Raw genomic sequence first — 21,325 nt, 5'->3', positions numbered from 1 at the left:
AGCCCTTCTCCATCACTCTGATGACTCATCACCCCTTCATACTCTACTCCCCAAATAATTTGTTCAGACTTCAATGAAACCACGAAATTTGATTAGTTGAAGTTAGTTGCCTAATACTGATGACCTAATAAATGCAAAACTCTTAAGACAGTACTGGCTATTGTTACCACAGAAGGGAACCAAAGTTTGGCCACCCTTAAGTTGTCTCTGGAGGATATTGATTTTAAGCTGTTTATTAAGAAACAAGACTCAGAAAGAAACTTTGACTCCTCCTCCACCCCCTCACCCCCACCCCACTTCCTGCCCAAGAGATTCAGACAGAGAAACCTGCTTCGGGAAGGATGTTAGTGTTATCACCTCGGCCTGAAGAGCCTACTTTGAATTAGGTGTGGTAAATAAGAGGCTCAGGCAGAGCCTGGCACCCCTGTGTCCCTCTGTCTGAGTGCCCAGCAAGGATCCTCCCGCCAGGTGTGTTCACTCTTCCTCAACTCCCTGTAAATCGCCCATCTCACTTCTGAAATCTAATACCCCTCCCCTTTCTCCTTTGTCTGAAAATGTCAGAGACTCAATGTTGCCTCACTGTATTTGGGATCTTCATGTGTATGCAAATTCCCCGTGCACACATATTAAAACTTTGATTTTCTCTGTTCATCTGATGATTAGCCCAGCTGGAAGAACTCAGAAGGTGGGAGTAACTCTGTTTAGACCCCACAATGTTGTTACTCCCCAAGATCTTAATTTCTTCTCACAATTTGGTTCTTTTTGTGCTTTGCCTATGCTAGTGTTTCCCGAGTTAAAGGACTGACAATCATTTTCACTGATCTACAGTGAAATAAGAAACACTAGAAACAAACCGATGAATGTTTTACAAAACTAACATGTATTCAGTTCAAAGTACTGTCCTTCCTTTGGTCTGAGCTTATTTCTCCTTATACTTTTGGCTTTCAAAATCTTTTTAAATAAACTAACAATACAATTTGACAAATCCTTGGACCCCAACATTTTCCTTTGCAATTGTCCTGGTATGTGCCTGGTCCAAGAAGGAAGCAAGGGCTCAGTGACTCCTCACCGCCGTGACACCTCTAACAGTACACCGTACTTCAAATTTCAGCTCCTCGCTCTCTCAAAGTAACCGCCTCCTTATTTTCCCCGCCAGGGCAACAGTTCAACAGTTCATAAGTTGCTGCTTATCTCACTTGAATTTCTGCAAAAGCCAACTGGTCCCCCGTCCAGTCTCTCTGCTTGCCACCCATTGCAGTAGGCAGTGTATGTCATGTGGCTGAGTTCTTGTAGCCTTGGCAGTGAGATCCTGTAAGTACCTCCAGGGGCATAACAAATGCACTCTGAACTGGGACTTCCTCGGAGCCATACTTGACAGTCTATTCAAACCCCCACTGCAGCCATGAAAGGCTGCTAGAAGGCAGACCTCATTTTAACCCTCACAAGTCCTGTCAGGTGCTTTCAGTTTACAGATGTTAAAACCTGAGGTTCCGAATTGAATATCTTGCCCAATTTCACTTAGCTATCAACCCATGTCTGCTTGATAAAAACCCCAAGTTCTTTCCACTATGAAATTATATTTTCCTCCACTTCTTGAACCATCCCCTTGAAGTGGCACAGGCCACTTCAGAGCCAACAAATGATACCAAGATAAAATCCCAACTATTGGGTTGTCGGAAAAGTCATGACGTATTTTGTCTGTTTTTCAAAAGTCATTTATTTATATAAAGAACAAAGATCAATCAATGATATATTGCCTGTTTTGTTCGATAACTTTCGCCATCTTTCAGTGAGCTTCATAATTTCTTGTTCGTAGAAGGACCTGTCTTTATTTGCGAAAAACTGAACAAGGTGCTCATTTACAGCCTCATCTGAATTGAACGTTCTACCACACAAGGAGTTTTGAAGAGAATGAAACAAGTGGAAGCCTGACGGCACAAGGTCAGGCAAGTGTGGTGGGTATGGCAACATCCCATCGAAGCTCCGATAATTTTTGACAGGTGATCAAACTTGTATGTGGTCCCGCATTGTCACGATGGAACACAACTCCTTTACAATTAACAAACTCTGGACATTTCTAGATGATGGATTCATTCAAACTGTCCAACTGCCGACAGTACACATTCGAATTGATTATTTGGTTCCTTGGTAGCTCGAAAAACATGATACCTTTAAAATCCCACCACACAGAGAGCATAACCTTCCTCTGATGAATGTCTGCTTTCGATGTCGTTTGAGGCAAATCATCATGCCAGGACCAAGACCATTTGCACTTCACATTGTTGTAACAATCCACTTCTCATCACCAGTTATCAGTCGCTTCAAAAAAGGATCCTTTTCCTCACGTTTAATGAGCATATTACAGATGTTTATACGCGCCATCAAATGAACTTCTTTGAGTTCATGCGGAACCCAAATATCAAGCTTGCTTACGTATCCCAGCTTCGTCAGGTGGTCATGAACGCTTGAATGATGGATGTTCAATGTTTCTGCAATCTCTCATGTCGTGTAACGTGGGTTGACTCAATCAATGCCTTTATTTAGTCCTCATCAACCTCGGTGGGCCTCCCTGACCGAGAAGCATCGCTGAGATCAAAATCACCAGCACAGAATTTCGTGAACCACCATTGGCATTGACGTTCTTGTAGAGCATTGTCACTGTAAACGTTATGCAACTTTTCACAAGCTTGACACACATTTTTCCCTTTATGGAAGTAAAATAGCAAAATATGGCAAAAATGCAGAGTTTGGTCTTTTATCTTCAACTTGTTGTAAAATCTCCAAAACTCAACCAAATCGCTCAATTTTTTTTTCAAAATGAAGCTAGAATTGTTAGCTGTCAAATGACATAGCAATACGTAACATAGATGCAGATGACTCTAGTACTTCCACAAATGAACTAGTGCCATCTGTTGCAAACATGCGTCATGACTTTTCCGACAACCCAATATTTTCAAATTTGCTTTCTTTTCACTTCCATTAAAAGTGATTGTCATCCTCATTGAAAATTCTGGTTTCTCAGGATCATTCTGTACCATCTTGGCTCTCTCCAGGCTGAACCCATGGTCTACTCAGTGGATTGAATATAATTCCTTCATTTGTTTTTCAAAACTTTGGAAAAGCATGCTGGAGCTCAGCCTCCTGCTGTTACCCCCTAGCTCACCTCTTCTTCACCTAGCTCACCTCAATTAATGACAATATTTGCCTGGCCCCATATTCAGTCATGTTTGTCAATCCTCATCTAGATACTATTGTATAGCTTTGAGATAAATGGTAATCTTGAGTTACTCTAAAATTTCTTAATCATTTACTTACAATTAAGGCTAAAATGAAAAACATACTTTAAAAATATTTTTTAAAACATTTAATACAGTTTTACAACATTTCTGCTCTCCATAATAACAAAAACAATGGCTTTTGCTTTTATTGGGTTGTTGGAAAAGTCATGACATATTTTTTTCTATGTTTTTCATTGCAAAAAATGTGTCATGACTTTTCTGACAACCCAATAAAAAACCCCTTAACCTTTGGTTACAAAAAATAGATAAATCTCTTAGCAAAATGCCTGGAATAGAGTAAATACTTAACACACAGTTAATTATCAAATTATAATGTAAAGAACAATAGAAAATATTGCTATTAAGTTTGAATTAATGTGATAGCTAATAAGCAAACTTCAGGTCACATATAGAAGCTAGAAGACATATACAAGGGGTGATCAACAAATACAGTGAATGTTTAAATTTAAAAAAATGTATTACAGTAAAAGACACATTGCCATTAATCCCCCTTAAAATATTCTCCCTCTCTTTGAACAAACTTATTCAATGGTTCTTGCTACCTTCTGGAGCAGTTCTGGAAGTCCTCTTTCATGAGTGTCTTTACTTCATCCTCCATCAGGACAATGCTCTGTGTCACATATCGCTTCTGGTATACAGCAATTTCTGTCAAATAAAAACATTACGGTGTGTCCTCATCCACCGTATTCACCGGATCTGGCACCGTGCGACTTCTGGCTCTTCACCAAAGTCAAAATGACCATGAAAGGTAAACATTTTGAATTGATTCAGGACATCAAGGCACAACTAAAGACACTCACGAAAGAGGACTCCCAGAATTGCTTCAGAAAGTGGCAAGAACCATAGAATAGGCATGTTTGAAGTGAGGGGGGAGTATTGTGAGGGGGATTACTGGCAATGTGTCTTTTACCATAATAAGTTTTTTAAAATTTAAACATTCACCATATTTTTTTATCACATCTCATATAAAGTAAAAGTTAACTAAGCAAATGAAATCAAAATTGAAAGAAAAACTGAACCTAAAATCAGAAGGTCTGATTCCAAAATCACCTGTAACTGAATTAAAAGACAAACCAAACAGTAAACAAAAAAAACTTCATCAAAAAGCTCAGCGATATGGGGAAAATCTCCCCAAGAAATGATGCAAGTTCAAAGTTCTCTTATGAGAACGTCAGCAATTCTCTTTCTGTATGTGCGCTTTCAACATACGGGAAACAGTTTTGATTTAAAGGAAGAAAAATAAGCCTACTAAGATTGAGTCTACGTTTATTCTGTTACTGAGAAATTAGATTCAAAGGTAACTTGAGATTTACAAGCTTAATGCCTAATTATTTCCAATAATAAGTATTAATTTCCAACTGCTCATCTGTTCTAGAAATCCTCTGGAATTTCATATCTCAAATCAAGTTTCATTTCTGAAGTTTGATCAAGAGATTTAAATTTTTATTTCATCTCAGTGAAATTTTGAGCAATTTTTCCCTCTAGGTATGGTATTTGACTAGTCATTATAAAACTTTAATTCCCTTTCAAAATGAGCTAGTAATACCATTTACAATTTACAGTCTGGTTATTTAATTAAATGTCTGTAAGTAGTAAAGTACTATTTTTAACAAATGTATACACAAAAGAAAACAAAATCCCCTCCTCAACCCTAGCTAGAACTGTATTAAAAATCTCTGAACTATTACTATAAAGAGTTCTAAAAAACACACAAGGCAGAAATATGTACATAAGTATATCAAAGAAGTTTGGGTACTAAATGCCCTACAAAATAACAGCTACTTCAATTTATATAAATAACAGAAACGAGAAGAATACATTGAATGTATAGGAATAAATCCAATATTACATAGCATTTTAATGAAACTTTAAAAATATATGTTTTCTTCCTGAAAACACAAACACACAGTCATTACTAAAGTATATGGGTTGCAATTATGATACTGTAAGTAGTCTACTTAAATTGAGACTAAAAGTATCTTACCGTTTTCTCCATTTCCAGAAAGAGTAACTAGAAAAGAAAAAATAGTGAATAAATATACTTTAAACATTTTGTACATAAATGTTATTGCAAGTTGACTATTCATCTTAATATGATTTTCATAAAAATAAAATTTGGTTATAAAATGTAAATACTAACACAAATTCAGAAATGGACACACAAAAAACTCTGAAAACACTAAAATGCTAAAATTCAAATTTTCTATCATTAACAGTGCAATCACATTTAAAAATTTTTCAGACCTTTGTTAATTTTAAGTGTATCAATATGGTTATAGCTGTGATGTTTCTTTAGCTCTTTCCTTACTGTTGCCTACAGGACGCATAGGACTCTCCCTGTGGCACTCATACTTACTTAATTAGTCTGTGGCATACTTTATGTAGTTTTTTCTTAACTTCTTTGACACCATATCTGTATCTCTTTGCTTTTATACTGAAAATCTTAATTCCTAATTAATTAATTTACTTATTTGGTTTATCCTAAAATATGCATAGTTTAAAAACTGCATACTAGTTTAAGATTTCTTTGCAGTTTTTTAAATGTTGCTTTGGCTTTCAACTATATCCCACTAAGCAATTCTATGTTCAAAAGTCACTTGAAATAATTCTTCTGTGGAGTTATAGTACCAACCTTATATAAAATTAAGTTCATTTGTTTCATGATTTCAAATTCTACAGTTTTCTTTTCCCCGTTTTAAATTTATTTTTTCGATATGTAAAAAATATCAATGGTTTAAAAGTGAAAACTATATAAAAGGTACTCAGAAAGGCCTGGTTTTCAGTCCTCACCCTCTCACCCTAGGTAATCATTTTTACTAGTGACTGTTTAACCTTTTAATAGTTCTTTTAGCAAAACAAGCAAGTATGTGTGGATTTTCCATTTTGTCCTTTATGTACCATTCTACATCTTGCTTTTTCCATCACACACACTAACATGGACACAATCACTGCTTGTTCAAAGCACTGCACAGTATTCCACTGTGTGGGTGTTCCGGTTGTACAAGCAGGCCTCTGTTGACAGACATCTGGGCTGTCTCCAATCTTCCGCTGTCACAAACAATGTGGCAATGAAAGACATGATGCATGTGCTGTTTATCTGTGGAAGTTTATTTTCAGTGTAGATTCCTAATGGTGTGATTACCGGACGTCTGCTTATCCCCAAATATGTTACAGGGTTGCACCATTTTATAAGCCTACCAGCAATGCATGACACTGCCTTTCTCCAAAGTCTACCCAGTAAGTGTTTTCAAACTTTTGGTATTGCAGGGTACTTTGCATTTATCTTGTAAGTGAGGGTAAGTGTCTTTTCATAAGTTTATGAGCCATTTTCATTTTTTCCCTCTGAACTATCTGTTTGTGTCACTTATCCATTTTTTTCTATGAGGCTTTCCTCACGCCCTGGTTATACCACCATCTACCCATGTGTTCTTCTAGGACTCGAGTGTTTTTATTTTTTACATTCAGATTTGGTCAACTTTGAAATGGCACATTCTAGGAGCAGGAAGAGTATCAGATAAGCTGGAAAAATCTCATGGTGCCAGAAAGTAAGGAAGAAACAAATTATGGGGACATGTCAAAAGGACACAGAAACCAAATGGAAACAGCTACTACTGGCCAAATCTGGGACAACCTGAGCAACAAAATCAATGATAAGATAATATTATAATCCATAAAATGAGGATCCATGAAAGCATGCTGATATAAATGAATAAATTAAAGAATAAAAACATGGGGAGGAAGGCCGGCCGAGTGGCTCAGTTGGTTAAGAGCTCGCTCAAGAGTTTGAGCTCTGAGCAACAGCGGTTCGAGTCCAGCCCGAGCTGAGCAGCCGCTGAGCTGCCAACAGGTAGCAGGATGGCTCAGCTAAAAAACAAAACAAACAAAAAAAACAACCAAAAAAAAAACATGGGGAGGGAGGAGACCGCTTCCTTACAATTCTATTGTAATTAAACATAGAAGAAATCGTGGAATTAGAAAAATCACAATTTGGCAACCCGCAGAATAATACCTGTTTCAAGCAAGAATCAAGAGATGCTAAAGGGAGTACGTGTGAGTGACCGCGAACAGATTTACAGTGTCAAGGTGCTCCATACAAAGATTTTGGTGTCATCTTGGGTTCTCTGCCACCAGGTGCTGAGAGAGTCGGGGGTGCAAGACATCTAGTGTGAAAGGAGGGGTATGAAACAGAGTTGGGCAAAGGGAGAAGTCTAACTGCAGGGCAGGCCTATCAAGGCCTCCGCCCATTGGCACTGAGCTCTGAAGCAGTGCAGCCTCTTCTCACTCAGGCACAGAATGCAGGCTGCCCAGAAAGGGTGTGACCTTGAGTGAGGTGAATCATGCTCAAAGGGCTGACAGCAGGAAGCTGTCTGCAGGCCGCACTGCCAGCACTGCCACAGCGGAGCAGAAAGCCGTTACTGGAAGGGGGTCTGTGCAGCACACCTCAGTCTACCAGAATACTTATTAATTACAGAGAAAAGCAGTGCCTTTACAGAATGGAGATGCTCGGCAGACAGCACCTGAAATGATCAGAGTGAACAGTCCCCAAAGTGTCAATCAGTGACACATTATTACTTTTGTGGTATGCTTGCTAAAAATGCACTCTGACTTGAACCGTGAGGAAACATCACACAAACCTAATATGAGGGACATTGCACAAAAGAAGGCTGTACTCTTCCAAAATGCTATGGTCACAAAAGACAAAGCAAGATTGAGGAGCTCTTCCAGGTTAAAGGGCACTGGAGACATGACAACAAACTGAATGTGTAATCCTAGGCCAGACTGGGGAGCAAAACAAGGGATGAGTAGGACAGCTGGTGAGGTCTGAGTAAAGGAGTAGTATATTTCACCAATGCTAATTTCCTGATTTTGATAACTAGACTGATTATATGAGACTGTTCTTTGCTCTACACTGAATGTTTGTCACCCTCTCCTCCCCCTGACCAAAAACATTCATGTTAGGTCATAAGGGTGAAGCCCTCATGAAAGGGATTAGAGCCCTTTTATGAGAGACCTCAGAGAGCCCTTGCCCCTTTTACCATGTGATGATACAGTGAAAACATGGCCATCTATGAACCACACCTGGTATCGCTGACACCTTGATCCTGGACTCCCAGCCTCCAGAACTATAAGACACACATTTCTATTGTTTAAGCCACCCAGTCTCTGATATTCTGTTATAGGACCACAAGCAGACTAAGACATTCTTGTTCTTAGGAAATAACACTGAGGTATTTACAGGTAAAGGGATATTGCGTCTGCAACTTACCCTCAAACATTTCAGAAAGAGAATGTAGCAAATAAGATTTAGGGAATCTATGTGAAGCACATATGAAAGTTCTTTGTATATTTTTCGCAAGTCTGAAATTATTTTAAGATTATTTTTAAAAGTTTAAAATATAAGAAAAAAAATAAGATTTTATCCATTTGTAGCTTATCTTGGAATAGTGTGGAGTATGGAACCAATTTTATCTCTTACCAAACACCTATCCAGTTGTCTCATCTTTTCCTCTGTAACTTGAGATGCTATTTTTATCATATTCTAAAGTTCTATAATTTCTGGACATTCGATTCTGTTCCATTTGCCAGTATGCTTGTCCATGCAACATACCATACAATTGTTTTTATAACAGACTTTATTTTTTAGAGCACTTTTAAGTTCACAGCAAAATTGAATAGAAAGTTGAGAGTTCTCATATACCCCCTCACAGTTTTAATTATAGAGGCTTTGTGGTGTAAAATCTGGTGGGGTTAGGACTCATTATCACTATTCTGTTTTCAGGGGTTTCCTGGTGGTTCTTCCTTGTTTATTTTTCTAAATGACCTTTAGAATCCACTTGTCGAGTGACAGAAATTCATTTATACATTAACTTGGGGAGAAATGATATCTTTGTAATGTCAAATTATTCTATTCATAAACAGGAAATATGAAATGTCCTTCCATTTGTTCAAGTCTACTTTTGTTTTTCAAGAACGTTTTTCAACTCTTATAGGCTTGGTGTATTTAAGTTTATTCTTAAGTGTTTTATCTTTTTGATGTTATTGGAAATGGAGACTTCTCCACCATATTTTCACTTATTCATTATTTTCATCATTGTGTGTATTTAGAAGGTATTGGCTTTTGTTTGCTAATTTTATATCCTATTTCACTTAATGTTTTTGCATAGATGCTCTGTTATTGGTTCTCTTGGCTTTTCAGCATGTACTATCATTATCACATCATTTGCACACAGAAACAGCTTTCCCTCTTCCTATCCAATGTGTTATGCTTCTAATTATTTTCTCTTGATTAAATGTGGTAACTGATTGGCTAATATGCTGCTACATGGTAATAGCCATAGTAATAAGCATCTTACTTTAATTGCTGGGTTTTGTTGTTTGTTTTTTCTTTTTTATTGGGGAATTGGGGGAGGGGAACAGTGTTGGGGGATTGGGGAAGGGGAACAACCAAGTTGTTGTCCTTGAATCTTAGTTGTGTAGGGTGCAGCAAGCTCAGCTCCAGGTCCAGTCGCGCCGCTCAGCTCAAGGTGCCGAGTTCAGTCTTAGTTGTGGGTGGGCGTAGCCACCATCCCATGCAGGAGTCGAACCAGCAGCCTCGTGCTTAAGAGCTCATGCTCTATCCTGAGCCACCCAGGTGGCAGCTCAGCTCAAGGTGCCGGGTTCAATCTTTAGTTGCGGGCAGGCATAGCCCACCATCTCGAACAGGCAACCTTGTTGTTAGGAGCACGTGCTCTCACCAGCTGAGACGTCCTGCCACCTGCTGGCAGCTCAGCTGCAGCTCAGCTCGGGAGCAGCTCACAGGCCCATGTGGGAATCGAACCGGTGACCCTATTGCTCAAGCTCGCTTTTTTTTTTAAATATTTTATTGGGGAATTGGGGGAGGGGAACAATGCTGGGAAATCGGGGAAAGGGGAACAGACAAGTTACTGTCCTTTTGTTCTTTAGTCTAGTTGTGAAGGACGTTGCTTCACTGGTCCATGTTGGTATTATCATTGCGCTCTTCCCAAGTGAGGCAGATCCGTCATCGGCCTCTGGACAGCCCACACTGGCTGCTGGCCGCTCACGCTGGCTGCCGGCCACACACGGTAGCTTAAGGTAGCCCACTGCAGCAGGGGCTGCAGCCTATGCCGTCACCGGTGACTCACAGCAGCCCAGCTCCAGGTCCAGCTGTTGTTCACCACCTTAGCTGTAGAGGGCAGTGTCACTCACCCTCATGTGGGATCTGAACTGGGGCCCTGCTGCTCAGAGCTGGCGTCCGACGCCAGCTCTTAACCAACGCACCACTCGGCCGGCCTCTTAATTGCTGGTTTTAGTGGAAACTGATGAAGTATTTTACATGTGCAATTTTGTTTGAAACATCTATTTACTCCTATTTTATTAAATTTTTTTGGTTGTAGTTAATTAGGAATGGATGCTGGATTTTTCAAATGCCTTTTTGGCATCTATAGAAATAATGATTTTTTCTTTCTAAATGTATTAACATGATGAATTTAACAACAAAAATGGAAGGAATTAGTTATTACCCCTCATTTGTTCTGGTAACACCACTTTTTTCAGAGGCACAGTCCCTTGAGCCCTCATCTCTTATGCCCTGTCACCATCTCCCCATCATCACTACTGGTCAACAATTGTCTAAGTCTAAAAGTATTTAAATAGAGGTTTCAGGAAAAAAGAATTCTATGGCAAAAAAAATTAGAAAAATACTGGGTTAAATAAAGTTACACACTTAGTTACAGCAGGGCTTCTTACAACTTGTAACATGCAAATAAGCACTGTGGTATTAAAGATATACGCAGCCCAAAGGCATTTGACCATGTACATTTACACATCTTTGAATTCCCAGTGTCAGTACAGTACCTGGAACACTGTAAGCACTCAACATTTGATAAAAGACTAAATTTATATAGAGGTGTTTTTAAGGTCAGGAGAGTATCCGTATTAGAAATTGTGACTTATCTACTATGTGAATACTTTCCTATTCCCCCTCTTCTACCAGCATGGGAACCAGCAGCTATACAGTCAATCCACTTATTCAACAAATGTCTACTGAGTACATATTATGCAGGACCTATTTTAGGTTCTTGATATAAAGCAGTAAACATACTACACAGGAGAAAAACACAAATAACAATGAGAAGTCGTAGTGAGTGTTATGAAACAAAGCAGGGTAAGGGAACGTGAAAGAGGAAGTACTTATTTAAATAGGGCAGTGGGAAAGCCTCTTGGACAGGTGACTATCTGAACAGAAGTCTGGATGAAGTGAGAGAGCTGGCCATGTGGGAATCTGGGAGGAAAGCCCCCAATCAGGAGGAGCAGGAAGCACAAAGATCCTTAGGTAGGACGGTGTAGGGCCTAACAGATGAACAGCAAGGGGGCTTGTTTGCTGAGGCAGATCAGGCAAAGGGAGAGATGGGACAGAAGCGCTGGTGGGCTTTACAGATGGCACAGAGAACTCCCGTGACTCTCAATTTCATTACAGAAGTGGAAAGCCACTGGATGGTGCTGAGCACAGGAGTATTAATAATCCTGACTCGGGTTCTAAAGAACCCACTCTAGCTTTGTGAAGGGTGGGGTGCGAAGAACATACTGTTAGGAGGCTACTGCATATGTGTACGTGGTATTGGTCATCCCCACTCCTTTTTTAATACTTACAAAAAATATACCAGTTATCCATAGAAAAATGGGAATAGAAGCATATTAGGAAGAAAAAAAATCAGTATAACCTCACACCAGCGTCATATACTGCTAACATTTTGGCATACTGGTATAGGTGCTGATGATATCCTTTCACATTTAATAAGTTCATGTGTCTTTATGTATTGTTCAGTTAGTATCTTAATAAAAATTAGTCATCCTGTGGTTCCAACCAATGGGCCAAAGCTTACATTATTAAGTATAATGAAGCACTAGGAGGGGCGAAAGAACAGAGAACACTAATGTGTTATTAAAAACAAAACTGAAAAAGTATTTTATCATCAAGACGTGTGGATCTCTCTTATAGAAGTCTATTCGCCATAAAACCATAACCACCATTGTATGTGACCTACCATTTCAGTTATTTAAGTGTAGGTACCCACTTTCTCAACAAAATATGCCGCATACCCGAGCAGTACCTAGCTCTAGCTCACATGCTACCGGAAGTAGTGTCAGTTATGACTCTTCAGGTGCCACGTGGTGGTTATGTGGCGGGCACCCTCCCTCAGACACACACTCTGCCAGTCACTCCTAACACTACCCACAGCTCAGAGCAAAACGGGCACATGTTTCTGCAATATGATCTTCAAGTACAGCTAATTAAGTATGATTTTTTTAAAAACTGTGAGAATGTGCTCCTTCACTCACTAAAGACTGTGTGTGTGGTGGGGGGAACAACATAACTCCGAGAATTAAAAACAAAACAAAAAACCTCTCACCAAAAAAGGGAAGGCAAGAGAAAATGTGTTAGTGGCCATTTAAATCTTCTCCCCCACCCAATAGAATCTGAAAGCCTACTCTGCTAAGAATCTGGAGTAAGACAGGTATTACCCCATTTCACAGCATGGGAACAAGTTCAGAGAGGTTAAATAATTTATGAAGCTCATTCAACAAGTATTGAAGTAGAGCAAGGGGGCCAGCATTGCAGACAGAACCAATAAAAGGAGAGTGGGAAGGAAATGTGCCAGAGAAGTAATAATGGAAACAGACCACGGTAAGGACTTCGGGTGTCCCACTGAACGAGAAAGGAAGCCAGCCAAGGTTTTCAGAAGAAGAGTGACAAAGCTGGTATTAATGTCAAAGGGGCCATTCTAGCTGCTCTGTGGAGAGGAGACAGGGGACAGAGTGAGGATGGAGATGCAGTGAGGAGGGACAGACAAGACATAAGGGTACCACCATGATACAGGTGACAATGTGGCACAACCACCCACCCAAACTTAGTGTCTTTAAACAACCACCACTTCTTACTTCATACGATTGTGGGTCAGCAGTTCAGGCTATGCCCAGCTGAGCTGGTTTCCAACTAGCTGCAGTCAACTGGCAGCTCAGGAAAATCTGATGGCCTCTTTTCATATAGGGGGCTGGCACTTAAGTCATCTTGGCTGGGCCTCTCTCCCCACATGGTCTGGCTGGACTCCCCTCCATGGCAACCAGAATGTTCCAAAGAGCGATGGTGAAGATGCTCGCTGTCTTGGGGCCTCGGCTCCAGATCTCACACATCACTTCCAGCACACACTATTGATCAAAGCAAGCACAAGGCCAGCCTAGGTTCCCTGGGTGGGTAAACAGAGCCACCTCCTGATGGGAGGAGGTGCCAATTTTGTGGCCATGTTTTTCCATCTAATACACAAGAGAGATCATGGTGGCCTGAATGAATACAGCTGCAGCAGTAGTAGTGACAAACAGCCAGATTTGGGTACAATTCATGACAGGATTTGCTGATTAGCCGGGTGTGGAATAATTTTTCAACCAAGGAACTGAAATGGAATGATGGAACTGTCATTTACTGAGTTAGGGTAGGAAGAGCAGGCTCAGAGAGAAGAAACAAGTTTTGTTTTGGACATAGTAAGTCTGAGATATCGACTACATAGACACCAGCAGAAATGTCAAGTAGATCTCCCAGTGTGGAATTTTGCACGCTGTGCTTCTTTGCCACAAAGCACAAGTGGCCAGAGGAGAAGGCAAGTTTTATTTGCATGACTAGGGCACAGTGTTCTTCTTCCAAATAGTCTGACTTGGCTTCTAAATTGTCCAGCATCTTTTCCTTCCATATTTCTCCTCTTATAAAAAAGCAGTGAAGGCTCAAAGAAGAAATTATATATGGAATTTATACGTTAGAAAATATAAGGGTCTTCTTGTTCATCTGGGTTTGTGTTTTTGGATATATATTTATAGAGCTCTCTCAGACCAATTCGCTTTACGGTATCAACAAAAGCTGAGACCAGGACAGATTAACTCACTAGCGGTCATAAGAAAAAAATTATTTTTCAAAAATAAGGCAGGGCACTATAGCTTTCAAAAGACAAGTCATATAGAAAATTGCTATACTCCAGCTGCGAAACAGAAAGGAAACAAAATTAGTAAAAAAGTTTTAAAAAATATTCTAAATTCATGTTTTAACTTTTCCTATAATGATGTTAACCATTGGGGATGAGATTTAGGAAGCCAGATTTTCTTTTTTAACAATATCAGCATGATTTCAAAGACTCATTGTTTCATAATCCAAAACAAAGGCTGAATAACTAATAAACAATGATCATGTAGCCTGTAACCCCAAAGACTGTTGAAATATGTTTGGTAATTATAATTTAATTAGTATTGTTATTGTGGATGTTTGTTCTAACATTTTTTTTTTTTTTAAGCTGAGCCATCCTGCTACCTATTGGCAGCTTAGCGGCAGCTCAGCTCGGGCCGGGCATCAAACCGCTGTTGCTCAGAGCTCAAACTCTTGAGCGAGCTCTTAACCAACTGAGCCACTCGGCTGGCCTGTTCTAACATTTTTAAACATGATTCAAGTGAGTTTCTAAGGGCATGATTCTACTCAATTCAATCAATATTAATTGAAAGTCTACTAGTAACAAGGCTCTAGTGATTACAAAGATGAACAGGTCCCAATCATACTATACATCTTATAAGAAGGATTTTTCAAATACTTAAATATGACATAATAAAGTATGCACAAATGATTTGTGAAGGCTTATGAGAAATATATTCTTAAATAAAACTGTAAATATATATTTAAAACAGAAAAATACAAATTAGAATATTAAGTAGAGGATAAGGGGAGAAATACTGATACATGCTACGACAGATGAACCTCAAAAACACATAAAAGACAGCAGACACACAAGACCACTTATTGTATAACACTACATGAGATGTCAAAAAAAGGCATAGAGAGACAAAATGTAGATTAGTGGATGCCTGGGGTTGGGGATGGAAACAGGAAGTAACTATACATGGGCATGAGGGATCTGACTGGAGTGACAGAAATGCTGTAAAAATGGATGGTCATGATGACTGCACAATTTGGTAGGTTTACTAAAAATCACTGTGTTGTACATCTCACATGAGCGAATTTTACGGAATGCAAATTATACCACGATAAAGTTGTTTAAAAAAAGGCAAAATAAAAACTTTTACAGACATACAAAAGCTGTAATAATTCATCACCAACTGATCTACACTACAATAAACATTAAGGGAAGCCCTCAGGCAGAAGAAAATAACACCAGATAGAAATACTGATCTATAAAAAGAACGAAAAATACCAGAAATGGTAACTACATGGGTAAATATGTAAGATTTGTTTACTCATTTAAACCTTAAAAAAATAAACTGTTTAAACAAAATAACAGCAATATAGTTATAAAAAAATATATATAAGATGCAGATGACAACAGCATAAAGGTTGGGAGGGAAGAAATGAAAGAAAGCTTTTATAAGATACTATATGTGAAGTGGCATATCACTTGAAGGTAGTTAAGTTAAAGATGCGTGCTATCCTAAGGCAATCATGCCAATGACAGTTACTGCTAATAAGCCAACATAGAGAAAATAGTCATAAAAATAATTCAAAATTTTTAAATCGTTTAAAAATTGATTAATTCAAAAGAAGGCAGAAAGAGGAAAAGGAAACAAAGTACAGATTAAAAAACAGCAAATTTAAACTTAACCATATCGATAATCACATTAAATGCAAGTGGTCAAAATACCCCCATTAAAAAGGCAGAGGTTGTACAGCATGGTGACTCTCATTAATACTGCTGTACTGTATACAGTAATACCTTGGTTTGTGAGCATAATTTGTTCCGGAAACAAACTACTCATATTGCAAGACATCACTCATTTACCAAGTTAAAATGCATTATTAGGTTGTTGCAAAAGTAATAGCGGTTTCTGCCATTACTCGTAATTACTTTTGCTATTACTTTTGCACCAACCTAATAGAAATGTTTGCTCGTCTTGCAGAATAATCGCAAACCAAGTTACTCACAATCCAAGGTTCTACTGTATTTGAAAGCTGGTAAGAGAGTAAATCTTAAAAGTTCTCATCACAAGGAAAAACATTTGCAGCTGTTTGGTGATGTTAACTAGACTTGCTGTGGTGATCATTTTTCAGTATATACTGAATCATTATGTTGTACACCTTAAACTAATATTATGTTGTATGTCAATTATATCTCAATAAAAAAAAAACAGGCAGATTTTCAGATTGGGTTACAAAAACAAGACATAACCATATGCTGTTTAAAGAAATGCATTTTAAATATAAAAACATAAACAGGTTAAAGCAAATGGACAAAAAAAAGACATATCATGCTAACACTAATCAAAAGAAAGATTAGTGGACATGTTAATATTTGCCAAAGTAGATTTCAAAGCAAACAATATCACCAGGGATAAGAAAGTCATTTCATAATGATAAAGGGTCAATTCATCAAGAGGACACAACAATCCTATATATTTTATGTATCTAATTACAAATCTGCAAAACACATGAAGCAAAAACTGACAGAACTACCAGGAGAAATGGGCAAATCCACAATTACAGTCAGACCACTATCAATAATTAATTGAGAGAATAGAAAATCAGCAAGAGCACAGAAGACTTGAACAACACTACCAACCAACTTGCCTTAACTGACATTCATGGAACAGTATGACATAATAGCCAACAACAGGCAGCAAAATATACTGCGGGACCCAAAACATATTTTTTTCCAATGCACATGGAACACTTCTAAGACAGCCCACATTCTGGGCCACAAAACAAGTGTGACTATATTATAAAGGGCTCAAGACACTCATGTATATCCTCTGGCCACATGGCATTAAATTTGAAATCAGTAACAAAATGATACCCAGAAAATCCCCAAATAACTCCAAGCTAAACAGTATACTTCTAAAATAAGAGCCTCTACGTGCCAATTAAGAGGTACACATCCACTACTAACAGCTACAAATGATCTGTCAGGTGTTCTGAGAAAACTCTGGGAACCTGAAACCATCTTGAATAAAGTGGGAAAGTTGGTCAATCCACTCATAACTAAATTCATATATTTAAATATCAGCCTTGGAGGGAAAATCAAAGGAGAATTTCAGTTTAATTTAAAATCAGACATCAATATTACTATTTAATCATTACTTTTCTGCTTATCACCCCTGTGAGATGACCATCTTAGATGGGTTACTTCTTACTTAGTTTTGTCCTCATTCTAACTCCAACAATAGGAGTTACTGACTCTGTGTGTGTGTGTGTGTGTGTGTGTGTGTGTGTGTGTAATTACAAAATGAGGAAGTTATAGAGGCTGGGATGGAATGACGGCCTCTCATAAACAATTTGTTTGTTCAAATGTCCTCCTGTGGGCCAGGCATTTTTATTATCTGAGTTACTTAATACCTTCCACTGCTACCTGTTAGGAGAAAATTACCTTATACAAATAGATCATAAATAAGACTGAAATCTGCCCTGAATGTCCAGGTCTGGATAAACAAGTAGACTAGTCTTGCATGGGAGTTAATTTTAAAAATACGGAGGCATTCCAATTCTGATTATGTTATGTACTAATCCTATGACCCTGGATAAATCATTTAACTTTACAGAGATTATTATGAGTATTAAATAAATTAACACATGTAAAAATATAATTATCATCATCCTCTGCCATCTAGTTTGAGAAATACCAGAAGCTATGAAAATTCTATGAAAATTATTAAAACAGCACTTTAAGTAAAACTCACACTTCACTCAACTTAAAAATCCTATGAAGTTATATATTGATGTCTTCCAGTGGGAGGGTCTGTGCTTACGAAAACATAAACATACAAAATAAAGGGAGTTTTAATATGAAAGCAAATGAGATTTTATGCTCAACTATATAGTCCTGTGATGCTGCAGATCTCCCAAATTCTCCAAGGTTAAATTCGGATAACTCAGAAGTGTTAAATGCAGGCCCTGTGTTAGACCTCTCACCACCAGTATTTTAAAATTCTGTGAAGCACTGGGCCTTAATTAATTGGTGCAGAATGTTTAACTTAATGAAATCCTGGGGTATGATTTCTAAAGGATGGGCCTAAAAGCCTAACGGAAGTGAACTCCAAAATGGGCAACCTCTCAACCCCACCTTTACCCCCTTTATGGACAAAACAGTTCCAGTTCCATGGATCATCAAGGCTCACTAAAAGTTATATGCAGAATAGAAAGATGTGGGTCACATTCCAACAGCCACTCAAATATTGTGTGACTAAGCCAAGGGCCTATTTGCTCAGTCTCATTTCCTACACCTGTAGAGATATTAGGGTTTTAAAGAAGAGAACGATGAAATGCCCTGTCCATCCCTACTAGCACACAGCACTTCTCAATTCCTGTTTATTTTCCTTTTGATGTCACCTTTTGATAGGTTAAATGTACAATTTCAACATAAACGCACATTTTTAGTGTTCCTTCAGAAGCTTTACTTCAAAACCACTATAGAATTAAAATAGGGTGGGCACAATCTTCTGACAGAACTAAGTAAAGTGTTACAACTTTTGGAATAAATGCCCACTTCAGAATAAATAAAAGTATCATCATATGTTGATGAGAATCCTATGATCACCATCACTTTCTGGAAGTAGGCTCAAGAAATACCTAAATCTAGTCGATTTTAAGTGATTCAAACATTTTCAGCAAACAGTTTGGTATCCAAAAGGATGAGGCTAAACAATAACATTCAACAGTTTATCATTATTTGGAAATGTACCCCACAACTAATTTATTCTGCGCCAACTTGCAGGGGCAGCTTTCCTGGAAATAAAATATTCTATAGGTACAAAATATATATATATATATTTTTTTAAAGATTTTTTTTGGCGAATTGGAGGAGGGGAACAGCATTGGGGAATCAGGGAAGGGGAACATACAAGTTGCTGTCCTTTTGTTCTTCAGTCTAGTTGTGCAGGACGTGGCTTCACTGGCCCATGTTGGTATATTATCATTGTGCTCTTCCTGGGTGAGGCAGATGGGTGGCCGGCCACTGGACAGCGGTTCACGGCGGCTCACGGTAGCATACGCCAGCTGCCAGCCACTCACGGTAGCTTTAACGGCAGCCCACTGCAGCTTCATTGCAGCGTACACCAGCGACAGCAACTCACCGCAGCCCAGTTCCAGGTCAAGCTGCTGTTCACCATCTTAGCTGTAGAGGGCGCAGCATCACTGTCCCTCATGTGGGATCCGAACCGGGACCCTGCTGCTCAGAGCGGGCGTCCCAAGCCAACTCTTAACCAACGCACCGCGGCCCTCAAAGTAATTTTCTTAAAAGTGTATATTTTCATTTAAAAACCTACCCTCATACTTGAGCCAAAGTATTGTGTCCCATGCACAGAATGGGTTTAACTAAGTTGTATCTGAGAGCTGTACAAACCCAGAGCCATTAACTGGAGAAGTCCTGACTGTGCCACTTTCAAGTGGAGTGGGTGGTACAGTTCTTCATTCATAAAATTCATATCTATCTGTGTGGCTTTTTAAAAAGTATACACCATAGTGGTTCTTTAGGTAACTGTGGTCCTTCTGGACACTAAGACTAGCTCATTCTGGGATACCAAGGGACCGATTTTACAAACACCACTTATCCCGTGGTCCTAAGTTTTCTCGAAGAGAGGACACAAGGAGCAGACAGACACAGAACCACCCAAAGGCGGCCAGAAGTAGTTGCACAGTCAAAGCCTATGAACAATTAACTCAAGACAGAGCAGTCAATCAATGTCGCAGAGGAGGAGCCCTTTTTGATCGACAACCAATTTCCTTCCACCTGAACGACAACCTATTCAAACTAGTATCGTAAATCCTTGAAGTGTGCTGGGATGGTCCTCCTTTTTCCCCAGGGAATCGGGTGAGAAATCGGGTATAAGAACTACCGAAAGAAATGGCAATTGGAAAGCGAGACCAGGACATCTGAGGATGAGAAAAGTGGAAACCTCCATAACAAAGGGCTACGAAAAGGAGCGACTCCTTCTTTGTCTGAAAACAGCATTTTCTGCGAGTTACTGATTCAGGCTTGAAATAAGGAACTTCCCACTGGGCCGGATACCACCGCGCCAGAGACGGGTGCTCATCGCCTCGGCGGCACCCGCTCTCAGCCGGGTAGGAAGATCACCCGCCTGGCCGCCCGCTCCGCGTTAACTCGCTCTTCTCGCGCCGACTACACCACCACCACCACCAGGAGGCCCGGATTCTTTATCATAAACATTACAAACGCAAAGACGGCCAAACACTTCCGCAAAGCTCGCCCGCTCCCCTCACCCCAGGCCGAGGCGCTGCCTGAGGGCCGTACACTGCCGCGGCCGCCGCCCAGGCCCGCCCGTCGCCCGCCCAGTACTCACACACGCACAGCTCCACCACGTACGCGTAGTAGGACCAGGCCACCACGAAGGCGATGAACAGCACGGGCACCCAGCCCACGCCGCGCTGGCAGCAGCGCCAGAACCGCCCCGGCGCCATGTTCCGCCGGCGGCTGCAGCACAGCAGCCGTGAGGAGCGCGAGACCCCAGCTGCGACGCCGGCGCTCCAGCTGCGGCTCGCCCGCGGCCCTGCCCCCAAGGCCCGCCCGCCGCAGCCCCGCCCCAACCCGGAGGCCCCGCCCCCAGGCATGTTCCCCACTGCGTCGCGATGTGGCGGCCGTGACCCGCCCTCCGAGCAGTCAGCCCCTGCGCCGCGCCGGGGGCGGGGCTTCCGCGACCAGAGTAGGTGGGCTCGTGCTGGGGTCCCAGCCGCCGCTCGGGTGGGACAGCCTAGGGAGCGGGGCGGCCGGAGGGAGGGGAGGAGGCTGTGGAAGGAGTTTGGGGGTGCGGTGGGGGTCTGTGCCTGGCGGGGCAGCTGAGGCGAAAAGCACTTGCTGGATGGTTGCGCTGAGTCGTGGGCCCTGTCTGTAAACACATCGTGCTTTCCTGTGGCCCATTTCCAAATAGGGCAGGACCGTGCCCCACCGGCTGCGGGCCAGGGAGTTTGTACATTGTTGTCAGGCCCTCCAGTGAGGCGGATGTGCACCTCTCCTTAAGAACCTTGTGCTTTGAAA

The 21,325-nt window shown here is 40.3% G+C and overlaps 1 protein-coding gene across 4 annotated transcripts in view; it reads right to left on the bottom strand.

Annotated features, from left to right (window-relative positions):
• ZDHHC20 (zDHHC palmitoyltransferase 20) overlaps positions 1 to 20,862 on the bottom strand; it is a 56,832-nt gene extending 35,970 nt beyond the window's left edge. The window contains exons 1-2 of one of the 4 annotated variants that reach the window (XM_019652390.1): positions 20,634 to 20,862; positions 5,284 to 5,310 (exon numbers count right to left, since the gene is read on the bottom strand). In XM_019652390.1, coding sequence (XP_019507935.1) covers positions 5,284 to 5,310; positions 20,634 to 20,751 — 145 coding nt within the window. In that variant the 5' untranslated portion in view covers positions 20,752 to 20,862. The remainder of the gene's footprint in view (positions 1 to 5,283; positions 5,311 to 20,633) is intronic. The other 3 variants (XM_019652392.1, XM_019652393.1, XM_019652394.1) reach the window with 3 other exon arrangements.
• Between the last annotated feature and the right edge of the window lie 463 nt (positions 20,863 to 21,325).

This window comes from Hipposideros armiger, unplaced genomic scaffold (assembly GCF_001890085.2).
Source record: "Hipposideros armiger isolate ML-2016 unplaced genomic scaffold, ASM189008v1 scaffold_178, whole genome shotgun sequence".
Taxonomy (NCBI): domain Eukaryota; kingdom Metazoa; phylum Chordata; class Mammalia; order Chiroptera; family Hipposideridae; genus Hipposideros; species Hipposideros armiger.
Note: the sequence above shows the minus strand (reverse complement) of the source record. Positions and strands in the feature narration are given on the sequence as shown.